Source organism: Oreochromis niloticus, linkage group LG17, assembly GCF_001858045.2.
Source record: "Oreochromis niloticus isolate F11D_XX linkage group LG17, O_niloticus_UMD_NMBU, whole genome shotgun sequence".
NCBI classification, from domain to species: Eukaryota; Metazoa; Chordata; class Actinopteri; order Cichliformes; family Cichlidae; genus Oreochromis; species Oreochromis niloticus.
This window is the reverse complement of record NC_031981.2, coordinates 29942906-29959212: the sequence shown is the minus strand read 5'-3', so window position 1 is coordinate 29959212 and position 16307 is coordinate 29942906. Positions and strand designations below refer to the sequence as shown.

General features: G+C 41.0%; 1 protein-coding gene across 3 annotated transcripts in view; it reads right to left on the bottom strand.

Annotated features, from left to right (window-relative positions):
• fnbp1l (formin binding protein 1-like) overlaps nucleotides 1–16307 on the bottom strand; it is a 61651-nt gene that overhangs the window by 11627 nt on the left and 33717 nt on the right. For all 3 annotated transcript variants that reach the window (XM_013265428.3, XM_013265429.1, XM_005462109.2), the window contains exons 2-7: nucleotides 7809–7924; nucleotides 6399–6449; nucleotides 3461–3608; nucleotides 2271–2333; nucleotides 1079–1183; nucleotides 683–811 (exon numbers count right to left, since the gene is read on the bottom strand). In XM_013265428.3, coding sequence (XP_013120882.1) covers nucleotides 683–811; nucleotides 1079–1183; nucleotides 2271–2333; nucleotides 3461–3608; nucleotides 6399–6449; nucleotides 7809–7924 — 612 coding nt within the window. The remainder of the gene's footprint in view (nucleotides 1–682; nucleotides 812–1078; nucleotides 1184–2270; nucleotides 2334–3460; nucleotides 3609–6398; nucleotides 6450–7808; nucleotides 7925–16307) is intronic.

Genomic DNA, 16307 nt, shown 5'->3' with positions numbered 1-16307 from the left:
GACATACACATAGACATACACATAGACATACACATAGACACACACATAGACACACACATAGACACACACATAGACACACACATAGACACACACATAGACACACACATAGACACACACATAGACACGTACAAACCCCTGCAAGCAGATCCTTTTAATGACAAACACTGATACCTGGTTAGCAGATCAGTTAAAGCCACGTGTTAAACATTTAATGGGTCACTAACACAGAGCACTATGCTTTCACTGAAATGGAAACCTTTATACAAAGGCGACAAAAATCGAAAGTCATTGAAAAAAAAAATGAAAAAGAATCCGTGAGATTGTGTCAGTAAACAACAACGTGGACTTGAAGGTACAAATCCTTTGAAATCGTTTCAGTTTTATTTATATTGAGCCAAATAACAACAACAATCTCCTCAAGGTCCTTTATATTGTAAGGTAAAGACCCCTCAAACAATCAAATGACCCCCCCCTCCCAACACCCAACACCCAACCCACCCCCCTCCCCATGAGCAAGCACTTGGCGACAGTGGGATGGAAAATCTCCCTTTTAACAGGAAGAAACCTCCAGCAGGACCAGGCTCGTGGAGGAGTGACTATCTGTTGTGACAGGTTTCATGTGAGCGGAGGAAGATGTGCTGTGGAAGAGAGCCAGAGCTACAGTTCAACATGTCTGAGTTACCTTGAAGATCTGTGGTATGGCGCTGTGGAAATGTTTCCACTGCTCTGCATTGAAGCTCTGGAGCTGAGCGGCGTACTCGTTCTTGCTCTCATCAGCTGAGTGAGTGCGCATGTAGAACTGGGCTTTGGCCTGAACAGATCATACATACCAACAGAACATCAACAGTTACTGATGTCCCACCAGCCTTCAATCTGTCTACATTATAAATCACATGCATCATGGTGCTACGACTAATTCTGAAGCCATAACAAATTAAAATACTGTGTTTTTCAGTTTTCAAAAGGAGGGAAAAGTCACGTTGTTGCATAGATCCGACAGTGCAAAAAGCTGAGGAGACTGCTATCACAGCATCTTACACTTTAATGTCACCTGTTATTACAGGTGGGGGCTTCCTACCTTCTCCACCTCTGATTTGGTGGCGTTGATGTCATTATCTAGCCGCTCGTAGGTTATCTGGGACTTCTCTGCTTCTCTGCACTCTCTTTCAAATTTCTTTTTACTCTGAAAGGGAGAAAATAAACGCACAATTTCAAGTAAATCGAGTAACACAAAAGATTATATAACATTTTCACAGCTTCTCCATTTCATGTCTCAATAACAAAAAACAAAACAAAAAATATGTGAATGAGAGGGAGATGAATCAGAGAGGAGGATAGTTTATTTCCTGCCAGGCCATCTGGGTTACATTACCAGTGAAGGAAACGCAGCGAATAGCTGAGACATTACAGTTCAGTCACCAGGTAGTCACCATTAAAGTCACGCAGCCCACACACTGAAACACTCAACTGGTTTTGCAGCACTGAACTCAACCAATGGGCCTCGGGCCAGGAGACGTGAAACGATATGAAATATTTACTTTTTTATTTACGCTTTTTTGGAGTTGTTGTGATTACAGAGAGGTCTTTTAATGAGCACTGGTATAAAATAACTCAGCTCACGCAAGTGAATGACCTCAGACGTGAACAAATGCAATCTCTTGCTCCTTCTTTCTCTCTCTGGAGCCCGTAAAGAGCCAAAAAGCAGGCCTGTCAGGGGCCAAACGCGGCACATGGGCTTTGCCTTACTGTGGGAGGGGTTGGTCTGCACTGAGGTCTCTGTGTATGTGTGTTTTTTCAGTGTGTTCCCTGGTCTTGGCCCCTGTCTTCAGTCCCTGCAGACTGGGAAGTTTGCCAGGAAGAAGAAAGGAACCCAGCTGTCTTTTTACACTCAGAAACATGTGCTTCAATATTACAATATTACATTTTATACATATATATATATATATATACATATATATATATATATATATATATATATATATATATATATATATATATATATATAAAAATTAGCACAGATAGTGAAATGCTAAAATCAAATGCAAGTACCCTGAAATTGCATATTTCATTCTTGTATAAATAATGTAACGTGTGAAAGCGAGGGATAAAGTGGATCCTATTTGTCCTTCTGTTACCTTTGTTAACATATCTTACATTCCTCATGTAAACAAGTATGAGATGAATAAAGCCGGCTGTCCTGAACAGATGATATTTACACTAAACACTACATTTTTCTACTCAAACCACCTCCTTCTTATCGCCTCACTTACATTGTCCATCTGTTTCCAGCAGTGATCCAAATGCTGCTGGGCCTTTCTGCCCTCCTGTAGATGCTGCTCATTTATGCACACACGCACACGCACACACGCATACACACGCACACACACACACACACACACACACACACACCAAGACACATTTACAAAGAAACAGAAAATACATATAAATATGTGCACAAATACAAAATTACTGGACTCTGTGTCACAGTCACATATAAAATAACAGTTACTTGAAGGAAGAGTTGAGTTCAGTTACTAAAGCAGTAAATGTCCTCAGCTCTATCAGACGCCTTAGTTTGTGCGGTTGTCATGGAAATGAATCTGTTGACATGCATATTGAGAACGATGTGATATGCTTAAAAGTTTATAAGACTAGTACTGCAGTGGCTGTTCAGCTGGGATTGTTGCCACACTAATATTAGTATATTTGTAATAATATATGATAAACAAAAGAATGGACAGCACTTCTCTGGCAGCATTAGAATCTATGCCAACCTTTTATGCTTTTCAGTCCTAAATGTACAGTTACTCTGATTGCAGTTTAAATTAAAGGTGGGCAAAGAATTGAGTTATCCCTGTGAGCTGCTCTACTCTTGCATCTTTTTGATTTCAAACAAGGTGATATCCTTTGTAGGGGCGTCTCTCTAGCTATAGCCCCACCCACCTGCCATTAAAACTTCCTGATCATAATCGTAACCAGGCAGTGAACGAGTGCCTTATATGTAGTCTTTAAACATCCAAATACAAATACAAACAAAAACAAAAACCACTGTCATGTTGGTGTAATCCCAAAAGTACTACTGTCCCTACACGAATGAGTGTTGGATTGCTATAGAGCACAAAACAAGCAGAGGGCGCTGTTTTTCCCCAAACGCATGGCTTTTAGCCTTTCAGTTTTTGCCATCAGCAGATGGTGGAAAAGACAGATGGTTAACATTACATCCAACATATTTATCCTCTTAAGTAAAGCCAAGCAGAACACAAATTCATATGAAGGCGACACAGCGGATGTTAAGGGCAAACAGCAACATCCGTTTTATGACAGGAAGCAAGAGTCTCTTTGACAAATGTGATCTAACAGCGAATGCGCTGAAAAGTGACTGAAAATAAAGCACATGTTTGGCTTTTGTTCAGTGGCACGCAGCGGGAGCAGTGAAGTATGAACATGTTAATGTACTCACATGTTTCCTCTCAGCTTTCAGGTCCTGGCTGTACCTCATCAGCTCGCCGTAAACCCTGTGAGCCATCTCCTCCGCCACCACCTCCCTCTGACCGGCATAGTCATTAAGCTCATTGAGTATGGAGTAGAAAGACAGACATGACGTGAACCTGCAGGAGAGCCACATAATTAACACGTGATTAAGACATAACATGTCCCATGTCTTCTAGTGTACTACACGCGTATGCACAAAAACATAAACTCTAAGCCAGGGACATCAAACTCATTTTACATCATGGGTACATCTCCCTTTGATCTCAAGTGGGCCGGATCAGTGAAACTCCCTTTGTTTTTATAGTGTAAAGAAGTTTATCTACACATTTAGGCCTGAAATATCTTAATATAAGAAAAAGAAGTGAAACTGTAACAGTATGTCTCGGTTTTGTAAAAAAAAATAAAAATAAAAATACGGCAGTAGTAAATGAAAGAAATGGGCCAGCACTGCTCTTTAGGCTTAAACTGTACGAAATAAATGTGTAAAATTACAGGAAAAGATCTGGTAGCTCAATGGACAGACTGTCCTGAAATTATAAAGCAGAAAGCTTTATATTTAGATAGTGAAATACAGGAACCTTTCAGTAATTCATTGTTTAATCTATTACTTAATTACATTGGTGTATTATTAATGGCCATGTTGAAGGTCTTTATCGCCTAAATGTATGAAAATGCAGTTACAACTCCAAAATTTATGCTCTTCTTTACATTTTCCATAGCTGTCCAATGGGCCGGACTGGAGTCTTTGCTGGGCTGATTCTGATCCCTGGGCCTCAAGTTTGACACCCCTGCTCCAAACAAACTACGTCCAAACATTCTGCACTGCTTTATTTAGTTTTTTTATTTGTGTCATATTCTTTAGTTACATATAAATGACACTCAAACTGGTGTGGAACTCATTTTAATGCATACCACTGCAGTTAGAAGCTTACTTACATTCATCATGGAGGTGAATGTTTTGATAATATTAGCCTTTCAAGCATTTCTGTGAACTGTTGTTGTTTTGAGGCTGAATGATTGATTTAAATGATGTTTGCAGTGTAAAGTTTTAATTTTTGTAGAAATAAATACAGGGTATACATACTTTACATGCAGCGCACCTGTTCTTTCTTTTTTTTAAAGTGACTCTCGGGAAGCTGCACCTTTACCAGGTGCTTCTGGTGTCAACAAGTTTCTGGCACAATTTCTGGTTCTAGGAAGGATTAGTGGAGTTAAATTGAAATGGTTGTTTTCCTGGTAACTGACTTTTAGTTGTTTTATATATTCCAGAGGCAGCTTTAATGTGTGACTGAGGTCACTGCCCTGTGGAAATGCCCAGCTGAGTCCAAGTTTCAAACGGCAGTTTGAGGTTATCTTGAGGCAGTCTACCTCCCTCATTATTATGGGTACAGTGCTCTTGGTCCTCACTTTTCCGCCTACAAAACAAAGTTGCATCTCAGGTGTGACTCATCTGACCACTTAATTTCCAGAAGCTCTCAGTACTGGAGAACAGGCGTCTTTCTTGGACAACAGCCTATCAGTCCATGGTGATGTGAAGCTTCTTGACAGCAGACAGTGACATTGATGTTTCACTGATGTCTTGGAGGATTTTCTTCTGACCATCTGAACCAACTCATCTCAGCGTGATAGCCAGCCTCTCTTTCAGACCTAAGCTAAATGGATATCCTCCCCAGCAACTTGTATCTTTATGGTATTTTAATCTGATGTTCTGCAAACATTAAACTCTGGAGCTCTCAGTCACACGGGCCCAGAAACCAGTTGGCAACCCGCTGGTCACGTCATGTCCCAAGGGAAAAATGTGTCGTTTTTGAAGGCTGTTGCTGCGTGAAATTAGAGAGTCGCAGAGAAGCTGGTTTCTTCTAAACAACCTACGAACAACTGTGGCAATCTGCTCTTGCTAGGAGGTTTTCATTCTATATACGGTACCTCTAAGACCAGTTTCACCAACAACCTTCCACAACTGTTCACCAACCATTCAGGGAATACACATTGTTCCCCAGGGACCTGTGGCTACCAGGCAGTCACTGACCAATCTCTTGGCCTGCATAACTGGAGCTTTAACAAGGGATTTCACGATGACTGCTAGGAACCACCAACAGCCACTCACAACTGGTCAAATTATAGTCATTCTTCCACAGTGCCCGGTGGTTGCCAGGTAGTTGCCAACTGGTCTCTAGGTCTGTGTGACTGGGGCCTTAGAAATGGCTCCAAGAAACATAGACGTGTGTGAATCTACAGTTCTCCTCTTCAGATCTGAACTGAGCACCCTGGACTTTTTACTGTTCTTGGTCAGACCGATGAGTGCTGTGAAAAGAAAACCTATAAGAAAAGAAGCTGCAGCTGTGATCAGTCATGATCACTCACAGGAAGTTAAATGGTCTTCGCCTTGTCAAGATATTTTGGAACTTTTAGTACCTCTGAAAGAATCTAAAACGGTGCAAGTATATTGTTGACTATGTATATTTAATTTCAACTTAAAATGTATTTCAGGACACCAATAATAAATTCCTGAGACATATACGTGTTATGCAATTAGTCCTGCATAAAAAAAGCTGTTCACAGAATTTATTGAAACCCAAGATAGCGAAAATATTTACATCCATGAGTGCATGCCTTCACAAACTCGCAGCTTAATGGTCAAATCAAAAATCAGTCATGTGATTCAGTTGTGACTTGTGCATAGAATTAAAAAAACAAAACAAAGACTGAACAGTTTTGACATTTTTAGTCTTTTCTTTCTTTTTTTTTTAAGCACACGTATGCCGTGGCATCAAAGCCAGCGTCTGGGTCCTTCCAACGGACAAACAGTATTTATAAAGTGTCCGACAGGCCTTTTCCGCTCTTACCATCTGCAGACATCCGACAAGTAAACAAAAGCAGAAACACAGACACTTAAGGTTACTCACCTCGGCTCCTCATCTTTGGAGCGCTTTGGACAGTATTTCTTCACTAAGTTCCTGACAGACAAAAGACACAGAGAAGCAGACTTGTGTAAGACATTTTAACCCCGGTTGAGAGACACACACGGGCATGCATGCACAAAAATGCGCGCACACACACACATATATATATATATATATATATATGTATATATATATATATGTATATATATATATGTATATATATATATGTATATATGTATATATATATATAGAAAATAGGCATCATAGTTTATTATTAGAGATGAATAACAGATTTAAACATCAAAGTCTCTGCCTGTCCATTCCCTCAGGCTCTGATAGTACAGACTACAGTTACACCGTGATTTAATTATTTAGCTAGAGTGCAGAGGAATGTATGTGTGCATCAAACTCTACGTGTGTGTGTGTGTGTGTGTGTGTGCACGCTCACACACGCATGCATGTGAGTTGTCTTGCTATCAGCGACAAAATAAGGAGTTTCTGCCCGATTTCTTGGAAACATGTTTCATGCAGACCTTTGATCATTCTTCACACTTCACAAATCCTCAGCGATGTGCGTCTTTTTTTTCATCTATTCACAAGAGATATCCCCCCTTTGAAATCCCAAATGCGCCACCAGTGGGACTCTACTGGTTTTTAAGTGCGAGTTGCTGGATCCGTGCCCGTTGAGTTTTGAAAAAGGTTTACAACACTTGAATTAACAGACACAGTGAATAAACACACGAGTCACTGTTCTAATAAAGGTCTGCACTGCAAAGTGCTGATGCTGTTATAGCTCAGATTTTGAGCAAGTTGGAGACAAAGACAGGCTGCTGTTAAATACATACATTTACCCTTCTTTTAGTTTTATATCATTTCATCTCATGTCTTCATTCCTGTTATCAGTGCATTGCTTTAGACTGTTTTTTTAAGTGTGCTACATGTCTCTATGACAAAAAAAGCAAAAAACAAGTGCACTTCATCTCTAAATCTTCCATACATTACTAGAATAAACGTATATTGCATTTTTTGTCTTGAAGAAAGGCTTTTTGCTGTTGGTGTGTTACTGCTCTTAATGAACCGAACAGTGCGCACGCAGCTGTATTATACCAAAGGATATAAATATTCAATTGGGATTCAGTCCCAGGAGTGACAGCATTTACATTAGCCTGATCAAATGCACAAAAAAAGCTCCAATATAGAATCTTCAGCATCAAAGGATTTCCCAGTATGTGTATGAAGAAAAAGACAACACCATCACACTTAATCTGTGTCTCATAAAGCTGCATTTTATGCTTTTTTTTGTCTTACAGTATATGAATATAACTTTCTGTATTTGACATTTTGTGTACGTGTGTGTGTGTGTGTGTGTGTGTGTGTGTGTGTGTGTGTGTGTGTGTGTGTGTGTGTGTGTACCGTAGCTGCTTGGCATAGTTTTGCTCTATCTCCAGCCTCTCCTTGACAAACTTTGCATAGCGCTCAAGAAAGTCAATCCCCCACTGAGTGTGTTTGTCCAGATTCTCGAACTGGTCCTAAAGACAAAAACACAGTAAGACAGAAAAAGACACATTTAATAAGGACTTTCAGGACACGGTCAACAAAGGGTTCAAATTCAAAGATTGCTCAGCAGTCCATGTGGAATGACTCTGTACATACAAATGAGATACACATTTCCTTCTGCTGGCTCAGCTCTAAAAAGTATTAGTGAGCTGTGTACATCTCGTGCATCCCTGACTTAAACCAGCACATGTGGACAAATTACAATAAATCAGCTGCAGACTTGACATCAGAAGCAGCAAAATTAAAATCAGTATGAGGACGGACTAATGATTGATTCCTACAAATTACATATGACATACTGTTTCAGACTTCAGTATTATTGGTGGTTTGATCAGGAACCCAAAGGCCAGTGAAATCAGTGTCTGTGGCCACATGCACACATTTGATCCATTCTCACTGAAATCCATCCAACTGAAGGTTTCCGGGCCAACTGTTTACATTTATTGTGACTGAACAATGCATTTACATGTCCGGATGAGTTGAATCAGCATGATGCATGCAACAACTGTCAAAAATGTCCTGCAGCATTCTTTTTCAGGGGCTACCGATCATCTGTTCACTGCAGTAGTTGCAGTTATTGCCCTGCTCCTGCAGTCAAACGTTTCTGACTCTCCAGAGGGGATCAGTTCAGCTTGGAAGAGGAGATGTATACATCTCCATCCACTGACACAGGCGGAGGATATGCACGCAAAGAATGCAGACAGGAGGCAGTCAGGTCGAACATTTACATCCCAGAAATGCTCTTTTCTCTCTCAAACCGATAGAAGCTTCATTGGGTTTGGGTTCTGGTTGTTCTGCTTGAGGTGTTTTTTGAAAAGGAAACCAAGGCTCGACTGTTGGCGCAACAATTTTAAACTTTATAATTTAATATATTAGCTTTTTTTTTGTTTGTTTGTTTGTTGTTGCATTTTAGATTATTTTTTCCACTCACACACTTTAACAGTGCACTGACTCATGGCGGTAAAGGATCAAGCATCCTGCTCCACAATCACCCCCATCAAACACAATCAACCCTGGACCCTGCCCAGGACAAACACTCTTATCTATTGCCCACATTGGTGGTTGCTGGTTACTTAATTGTTTTGCGTAAGGCCACCACAATGGCTGTAGATTTTCTAATGGCTGTAGCAATTCTTCAGCTGGAACCAGCTCGCACCATTACTGCTTTTATAGTGGATCTTAGTCTGCCTTTTTTACTCAAATACTGAACAGCCTTGTCACTTCTGTCAACTTAGATGAACACTTGACTGTTTCAAAGTACTGAAAGCTCTCAGTTAAGACAAAATCAAACCAAAAAGGTGGAAATATGTCAGCTACTGTGGACACTGACATCAAAATACCCATCAAGTGAGCTACACGACCTACTGCTCTGTGTGCTTTGGGCTGCATGTGGGTGTGTGCACATGTGTGTGTCAACATGAAGCTTGAACTGGAGAAAAATAAAGGTCACAGAGGCAAACATGAAAGAGCCAGTCTTTGCTTGTCCAGTTATTACTTTCTTCAAACACAAAGAGAACAAAAGGAAGCCGAAACAATACTGCAATTTACCTTGCTGTGTACGGAGAACAGCACAGTGTCAGCAGCAACTTGAATTCTTTGTTTACACTGTATTTCTGGCCTAACGACAAGGATGTTGAAACCTTGAAACCCATGATGATAACCAGATTTAAATGCCAAGTATGATCTTAAAATCATTAGCAATATGTTCAGAAGTCAACTGCCAGAGTTCTCACCCACCCTAAGCCCTGGGAGCACATCACCCCCACCCTTATGCATCTTCACTGGCTCCTGGTTAAGTTCTGTATCTCCTATAAAATCCCCCTCCTCACCTACAGAACCCTACACAGTACGCCAGGACATCCTCCTTCCCTTCACATCATCCTGGAATCTGATTTCCACCAACAGGGATCTACTGTTCACCACACACACCAGCCTGCCATCCTAAATGTGGCAATGCCCCATCTCTGGCAATTTCAAAAAGCAATTATTATAATTATTATTATTATAACCTCAGTTCACATGCAGAAACAGCTACTCTTAATCATATTTCTCTAACCAATGTGGAAAAAACTGCATGTTACTAAAAATGACACAACCATTTTTTTCCCCTCCTGCTATACTCTAATTCAATGTATCACTCTACTATTCTGCCACGTTTTCCTCCCCACTGTCCACTGAGGTCCATAATAAGTGCTTCACTAAAGCTTGTAACATCGGGTTTCCACTGTGAAGTGTGGAAGAAATTCTGTCTGGTTCAAAAACAGAAAACAAGAGGGGGGCCTGCAGTCCAAAGCAGCCATCAGTCAAAGAATATGCTCACTAATTACAACCAGCGAGATAAACAAAGGGACCCCAGCATGTTCACACAAGCAGCAGGAAAAGACACAGAGTTCCCATTGGTCTCTGTGGGACGTGCTGGCAGTCTTCTCCAACTGAGAAATCAACTGCAAACGGCACACTCTCTTGTTCGAGCATAAAACATTTCACCCAAAACAGAGCAGCAAAAGACAAAACAAGAAGCCGAGCAGCAGGATGAAAAAACAAAAATCAAAAAACAGCTATCGGCATGTTTTGGTGGAGCTTTTGGATCAATATTTTCTGCATCCTGTCTGTCTGGCTGCATCTGGTTAATGCGTACCGGCCCTGTTTCTTGCCAGCCTGTCTGGCTCGTTTTAGCAGCATGTCTGTCTGTGGTTGCGTCAGCCTCTGTGACGGTGCCTATGAATAAGTAATACGAGTATGAGCTCATCCTGTAGTTTGTGGCAAGCTGAGCACAGGCTGCCTCACTGGGGAAATGACAGCATCTTCCCGGTCTTCTCTGGGATGAAAATAACGCTGGCTGAAGAGTTGCAGCCTAAATCTGGGATCTGCAATGTGGCTTGGTCTCAGTAACGGCACCTGCACCACTCACACTTTCTCTGCAGGCAGTCAAACATCAGTTTTTGGACATCTAGTATTCCTCGTAACTACGGTAAGTACTAAGTAACAAGACCTGCAATGGTTTTTTTAACCAGTGTATCCAGTCCCGAGTTAAGCCAGTCAGCCATTATCAGAGTTAGACAGCAGTCTAAGAAGAGAAACTCAGGCATTCCTCTCCCCAGCAACCTCTTCCAGCTAGTTCAGGGGAACACCAAGGGTTCCCAAGCCAGCTGAGAGACCTCATTTCTCTGGAGTTTGTCCCAGGTTCTCCCCTCCTACACGGAGAAGACATCCAGGAGGCAACCAGTCTCCAAACAGCTGCAGTCTGACTGCAATCACTCTCAGACAGATTGGTGAAGGGCTGCAAATAACTGCCGTCCAATTTGTAGATGCAGACAGATTGCCTACACAATCAATTAGAGTCAGTCAGCACCGGTGATCATCATTCTGCAGCTGAGGATGTGAAGGTCTGCAGACTGAGGCGGAGCAGTGGGGACAGTGGATGAGAGGTTGGGTTTTTTTGTTTGTGTTTTTTACAATAATTTATTAAAATGTCTTTCTCATTTTGATGTAGACAGCCGTGTGGTCAGCTTTAAAATGCAAGCAGTGACCAGTTCAGTGTTTCACAGCGTATACACAGTGTATTTTAGCCCGACTCGATCCAAAATTCATTTTGAACTTTTCAATGATGATATTCTACAATGAATTACTGAGATGTGTTATGTGTGTTACTTGTTGTACTCTTTGTACTTTAATACATTTTACCCATTGTGACCTGTAATTATATTAACAGATTTTTTTTGTTTTTTGTAAGACAAACATCTTAAATGCTTATTTTGTTCATTCTAACTTGTATTTGGAAAAATTAGCTGGAAGTTTACAACTTAACTTTTTCAGGAATTGACTTCTTTATCGTTACTGCTGTTGTTGCAGGACGGGGTCAAAATTTTCCCTGCAGTGTCGAAAATGGTATTGAGTAGCAAGTATTTTCCTCAGTATCGAGTTTGAAATTCTAGTATAATGACAACTCTAATATTAACACGAGCAGAGGGAGCTCATTTCTGTCGTTTGTATCGGTGATCTCTTCTTTCGGCCACTGCCCAAAGCCTGCGGACACAGGTGAGGACAGGCAGGTAGACTGACCAGTAAATCGATAGCTTCAGTTTCACACTCAGTTTTCTCTTCACTGCAACATCTATCAATCTCTCCATTTCCTGTGAACAAGACCCCAGGGTACTTAAACTCCTTTACTTGAGGCATTAACTTTTCTCTGACCTAACGCTCCATCAACACTTTTTCCTGTTCAGATGTCCTTGGACTCGGTGGTGCCAATTATCATCCCTGCAACTTCACACTGGGCTTCAAACCTCCCCAATATGAGCTGGAGGTCACCATCTGATGAGCCAAAAGAACCAGATCATCCACTGAAAACAGAGTGCTGCTTGGCTGTGCCTATCAACTGATCAACTAAGTTTAATATTTAAACTGCTGCTACACTGATCCCAAACAATGTTCATATGTACAAATTAAATATTAAAAATGATGAACACCTACACCTCCTGATTTGATTTCACCGTTTCTGTCTGATATTATGTGATATTTAAAAACGACTAGCTCACAAAATAACACACATCATACGAGCTGAACCCTGAAAGCAGCAGAAAGGTGAACTAACAGCAATATTATCATCAGCAGGAACACAACATCCTGTCACACAATCCCCACATAATCACAGGAAGAGGTGCCTCCACAAACACAGCAGTAACACTAGACCCCTTCATCACAATGCATTTGGACTGTTGTACAGTGTGTGCTGGGGATAAAAATACTTGCATTGAGAGTGAAAGCGATATCATTTAGCCAGAGCAAAAAATACTTTAACTGAAAAATTTTTAACAAAATAAATAAACCATCCTATTTTTTTGGTTTTAAAGTCTAAAGTTTTAAAAACTGAAAAATTAGAGGAAATTATTTTTTTTTAAGTCTCTCTAACCAAACCAGCATAGATAGCATACTGAAAATAATGTTGACCTTTGGCTTCATGCACAATCCCAGCTCAGGCAAATGTCCTCTGCTTAACCCATTATGCCCATTATAACAAAATTCCGGACCAGAGAAGGTGTAACAGTGTAAGTTCCCTATCAGTTAATTACAATATGATGAAAGATTATTACACATTTTTTTTCTGTCTAGTCAAATCATAATGCACTCCACTTTTATGACTCACTAGTGGAAAAATAGATTGTCACTATCTTTATATAACCCATACTGAGAATCATAGATGACATCAATAATGCTGCAGTAATGCTTTTGAACATTAACACACATGAACATTTCACTATATAGAAACTAAGGAGCAAAAAATAAAAATAATGGCAGCCCAGTTAGCCTTTATTTCTGCTGGGAGATACAGATACAGGTCCTAGTGAACGGTTTGAACATAGCCGGTCGATTGGTAAATTCATAATATCAGTAAATGTGAAGCTTCATGCTGTCCTTACCCTGTACTTTAAGATAGCTCCAAGGTAGATAAGCTTATACAGCCAAGGCTTGTTTGCCGATTGAAAATGTTCATGAAGTCGTTGTTGGTAAAAAGGGGGTTTTACAGGACTCTATGCAATCTTAAAAAAAACAAAACAAAACAAAACCAAGTACACCCTCGCTGTTCCATAGGAATCGAGAGCGGTAGTCAGGTGATGATAATCAAAAACACTTGAATAATTGATCAGCTGCAGTTTTGGTAGTTTGCTGGTCTGGAGCACTGAGGTGCACAATACCAAGGAGAAAAGCATCAGCAGTGACCTTAAAGAAGTAATTGTTGTTGCCCATCAAGCTAGGAAGCTTGTTTTAAGTCCACTTTCAAACAATTTTCCAATCTTTCCACAGTTAAAAACAGAATTCACAAATGGAAAACATGGAAGATAGTCTTTCCAGCAAGTTCACCACAAGATCAGATAGTCAGACTTTACAGGCCTCCGTTTGCATGTTAAATGTTCATGATGGATTCATGATAATGCACTTAGAAAAAGCCCAAACAAGTATGGCTTGGTTGGATGGGTTGCCTTGCCTCTTCTCTCTTAAAACATCGCAGCACAGCTTTCGGTTTGCATGAAAAATATACTAAACTTATGGGACAAAGTCATTTGTACAGACGAGGCCAACGTGAAGCTGTCTGGCTATAATGCACAGCACCACAAAAAAACTCCAAACACAGCATATCAGCACAAACACCTCACGGTGTCTGCATGGTGATGGAGGGGGGATGATTTGGGTTTGTGTTGCAGTCACAGGACTTGGGCAAAGTATTTTGGAGTCAAATGTGAGTCCATACAAAGAAAAACATCAGCCAATATATCAGAGTCAGTGTACAGGTGAGGCTATTACAGCTAGTGTTTAACTTTTAAGCTGGCACATGACTACTGACACTGTAGCTGGTATACAGTGAAATCTCTAAAAATGGCTCACAGCATGATAAAAATGGGTCACAAATCTACTTTTGCTGAGATTCTCTCTGACAAAGCACTGCTCTGCTTTAATGAACTTCAATCTCAGGGTGAGAGAATAAATTAGTCATTTAGCTCCCAGATCCGGGGGGCTAAAGATGCTTTGTGTGCAGATTATGTAGCAAATACACCTCCTGCTAACCAATCAGACGGCCACACGGCACTTCCAAAGCCAATCAGATACTCAGCCAGCCTGGGAGCATTCAACGGGATAAGGCGAGGTTAATTAGCATAGAGAATACTACTAAGACAATAGACTAATTACACACTGTTTCATTCAAGAGCGTGGTGTGTGTGCACACACACGCACACACACACACACACACACACACACACTGGTGCGCACAAGGCAGACACTGGGTGGGAAATGTCAACTTGTCTGAAATACTGGCATCACACTGAAGACCCTCGGGCTATGTCTGCACTGTGTGTATGTCTATGTGTGTATATGTGTGTGTGTGTGTTTACTGTGTCTATCTGCGCTCACGCTACTCAAAAACAACCAAAAAAAGGAAGAAAAAAAATCTCTGCCAGGAATGTGGTGGGGAGATGAGACAGAAATGTGTGTGTTGGAGGCTGAAGACTGAGCGTGAGGGAGGAGAGGCCTGGAGAGAGAGAGGAGGTAAGAAAAACAAGTGGATAACAGGAGGAAGATTGGTGCATGAGCCCTGTTTGAGATAATTATTTTCTCTAAGTCTGCAGGCAGGGATGCAGACGGTGAGCAGTGACACAACCACAGCCCAGCAGAAGAAGCCTGAGCCATAAGCAGATTTTAGATTTATTGAGGATAATGATCAAGTCAAATATTGAAAAAAAAAACCCGGGATAGCAAAACATTTTTTTGTCTTTTATTTTGTTTTATCTCCGTCAAAAATAAAAGTGGGTTCATTTTGAGCGTAAAACTCCTTGGCTGAAAATCTGGCTACCTTCAGCCCTGTTAGAGAGCAAGAGGTAAAAACACATAGTGTGTGTGTGTACCTGAATGTTACACAAACACACACACATTGCTTTTTCCCTTGATGTGAGCATGTGGATTTGAATAGACTTGGGTTTGTTGCTGTAAGGTTGTTGGGTTGAACAGCATCCAATTGCCATCTAAGGGCAAAGCAGACGGGGGCTCTGGCATGCCGTCGACTTTACCTCCTTAACTGTGCTGCAGACAGCAGGAACAGCCAGCTTCTTGAACCCATTTAACTCTCTGCTACAGGTTTTATTCAGTTTTTCGAACTGTGAGTCCCCAGAGAGCACTCAGAGAGCTCTATCCCATTAGTAGGATTCTGTGGTGGAGGGTTTACTAAATGCTTAAGTACTCCACACAGCATTGCATGTTCTTTCACCTGTTCTCGTACGCAGCTTCTAGCTTTCACACCAACAACAAAAATACAGTACGGGGGGGAGGGGTTAAGGTACGTAACCTTAAATTCGTGTTGTTTGGATAGATTTCAGTGTGCCAAGTCGCACAGTGTTGATAGTTAATTGAGCCTTTCACACAGTTTTTATCTACACACTCTAAACACATGCGCACAAACCTATACCTCTACTACTATTTGTTTTGCCTTGCAGGCCTCATTCTTTGCCCAGCAGAAATAGAAACCAGTGCATGCATCACTGTGACCCTGCACAAACAAACCTGCCTATCCACACAAACCTTAAAGGAACTCTGTGATTCACAGGTATCCAAATTATAGATCATTTTGGTGGATTAAAACGAATCGGTGAGTCTCGTGGATTACAGTCTGCTCTGAGTCAGTGAGCTGCTTCAGGCCTGCAGACACACACTGAGACTGTTTTCCCGTGTAAACCCGCTGAGCTCTTGTCCAGTCAGGGTGTGTGTTTTTGTTTACCACTGCAAATGGTTCGGTTGAGGTGAGCACACGGGTGTTTCCTCTCATGTGATAGTCAGAGCATTTGTTTTTCAGTCTGCGTGTTTACT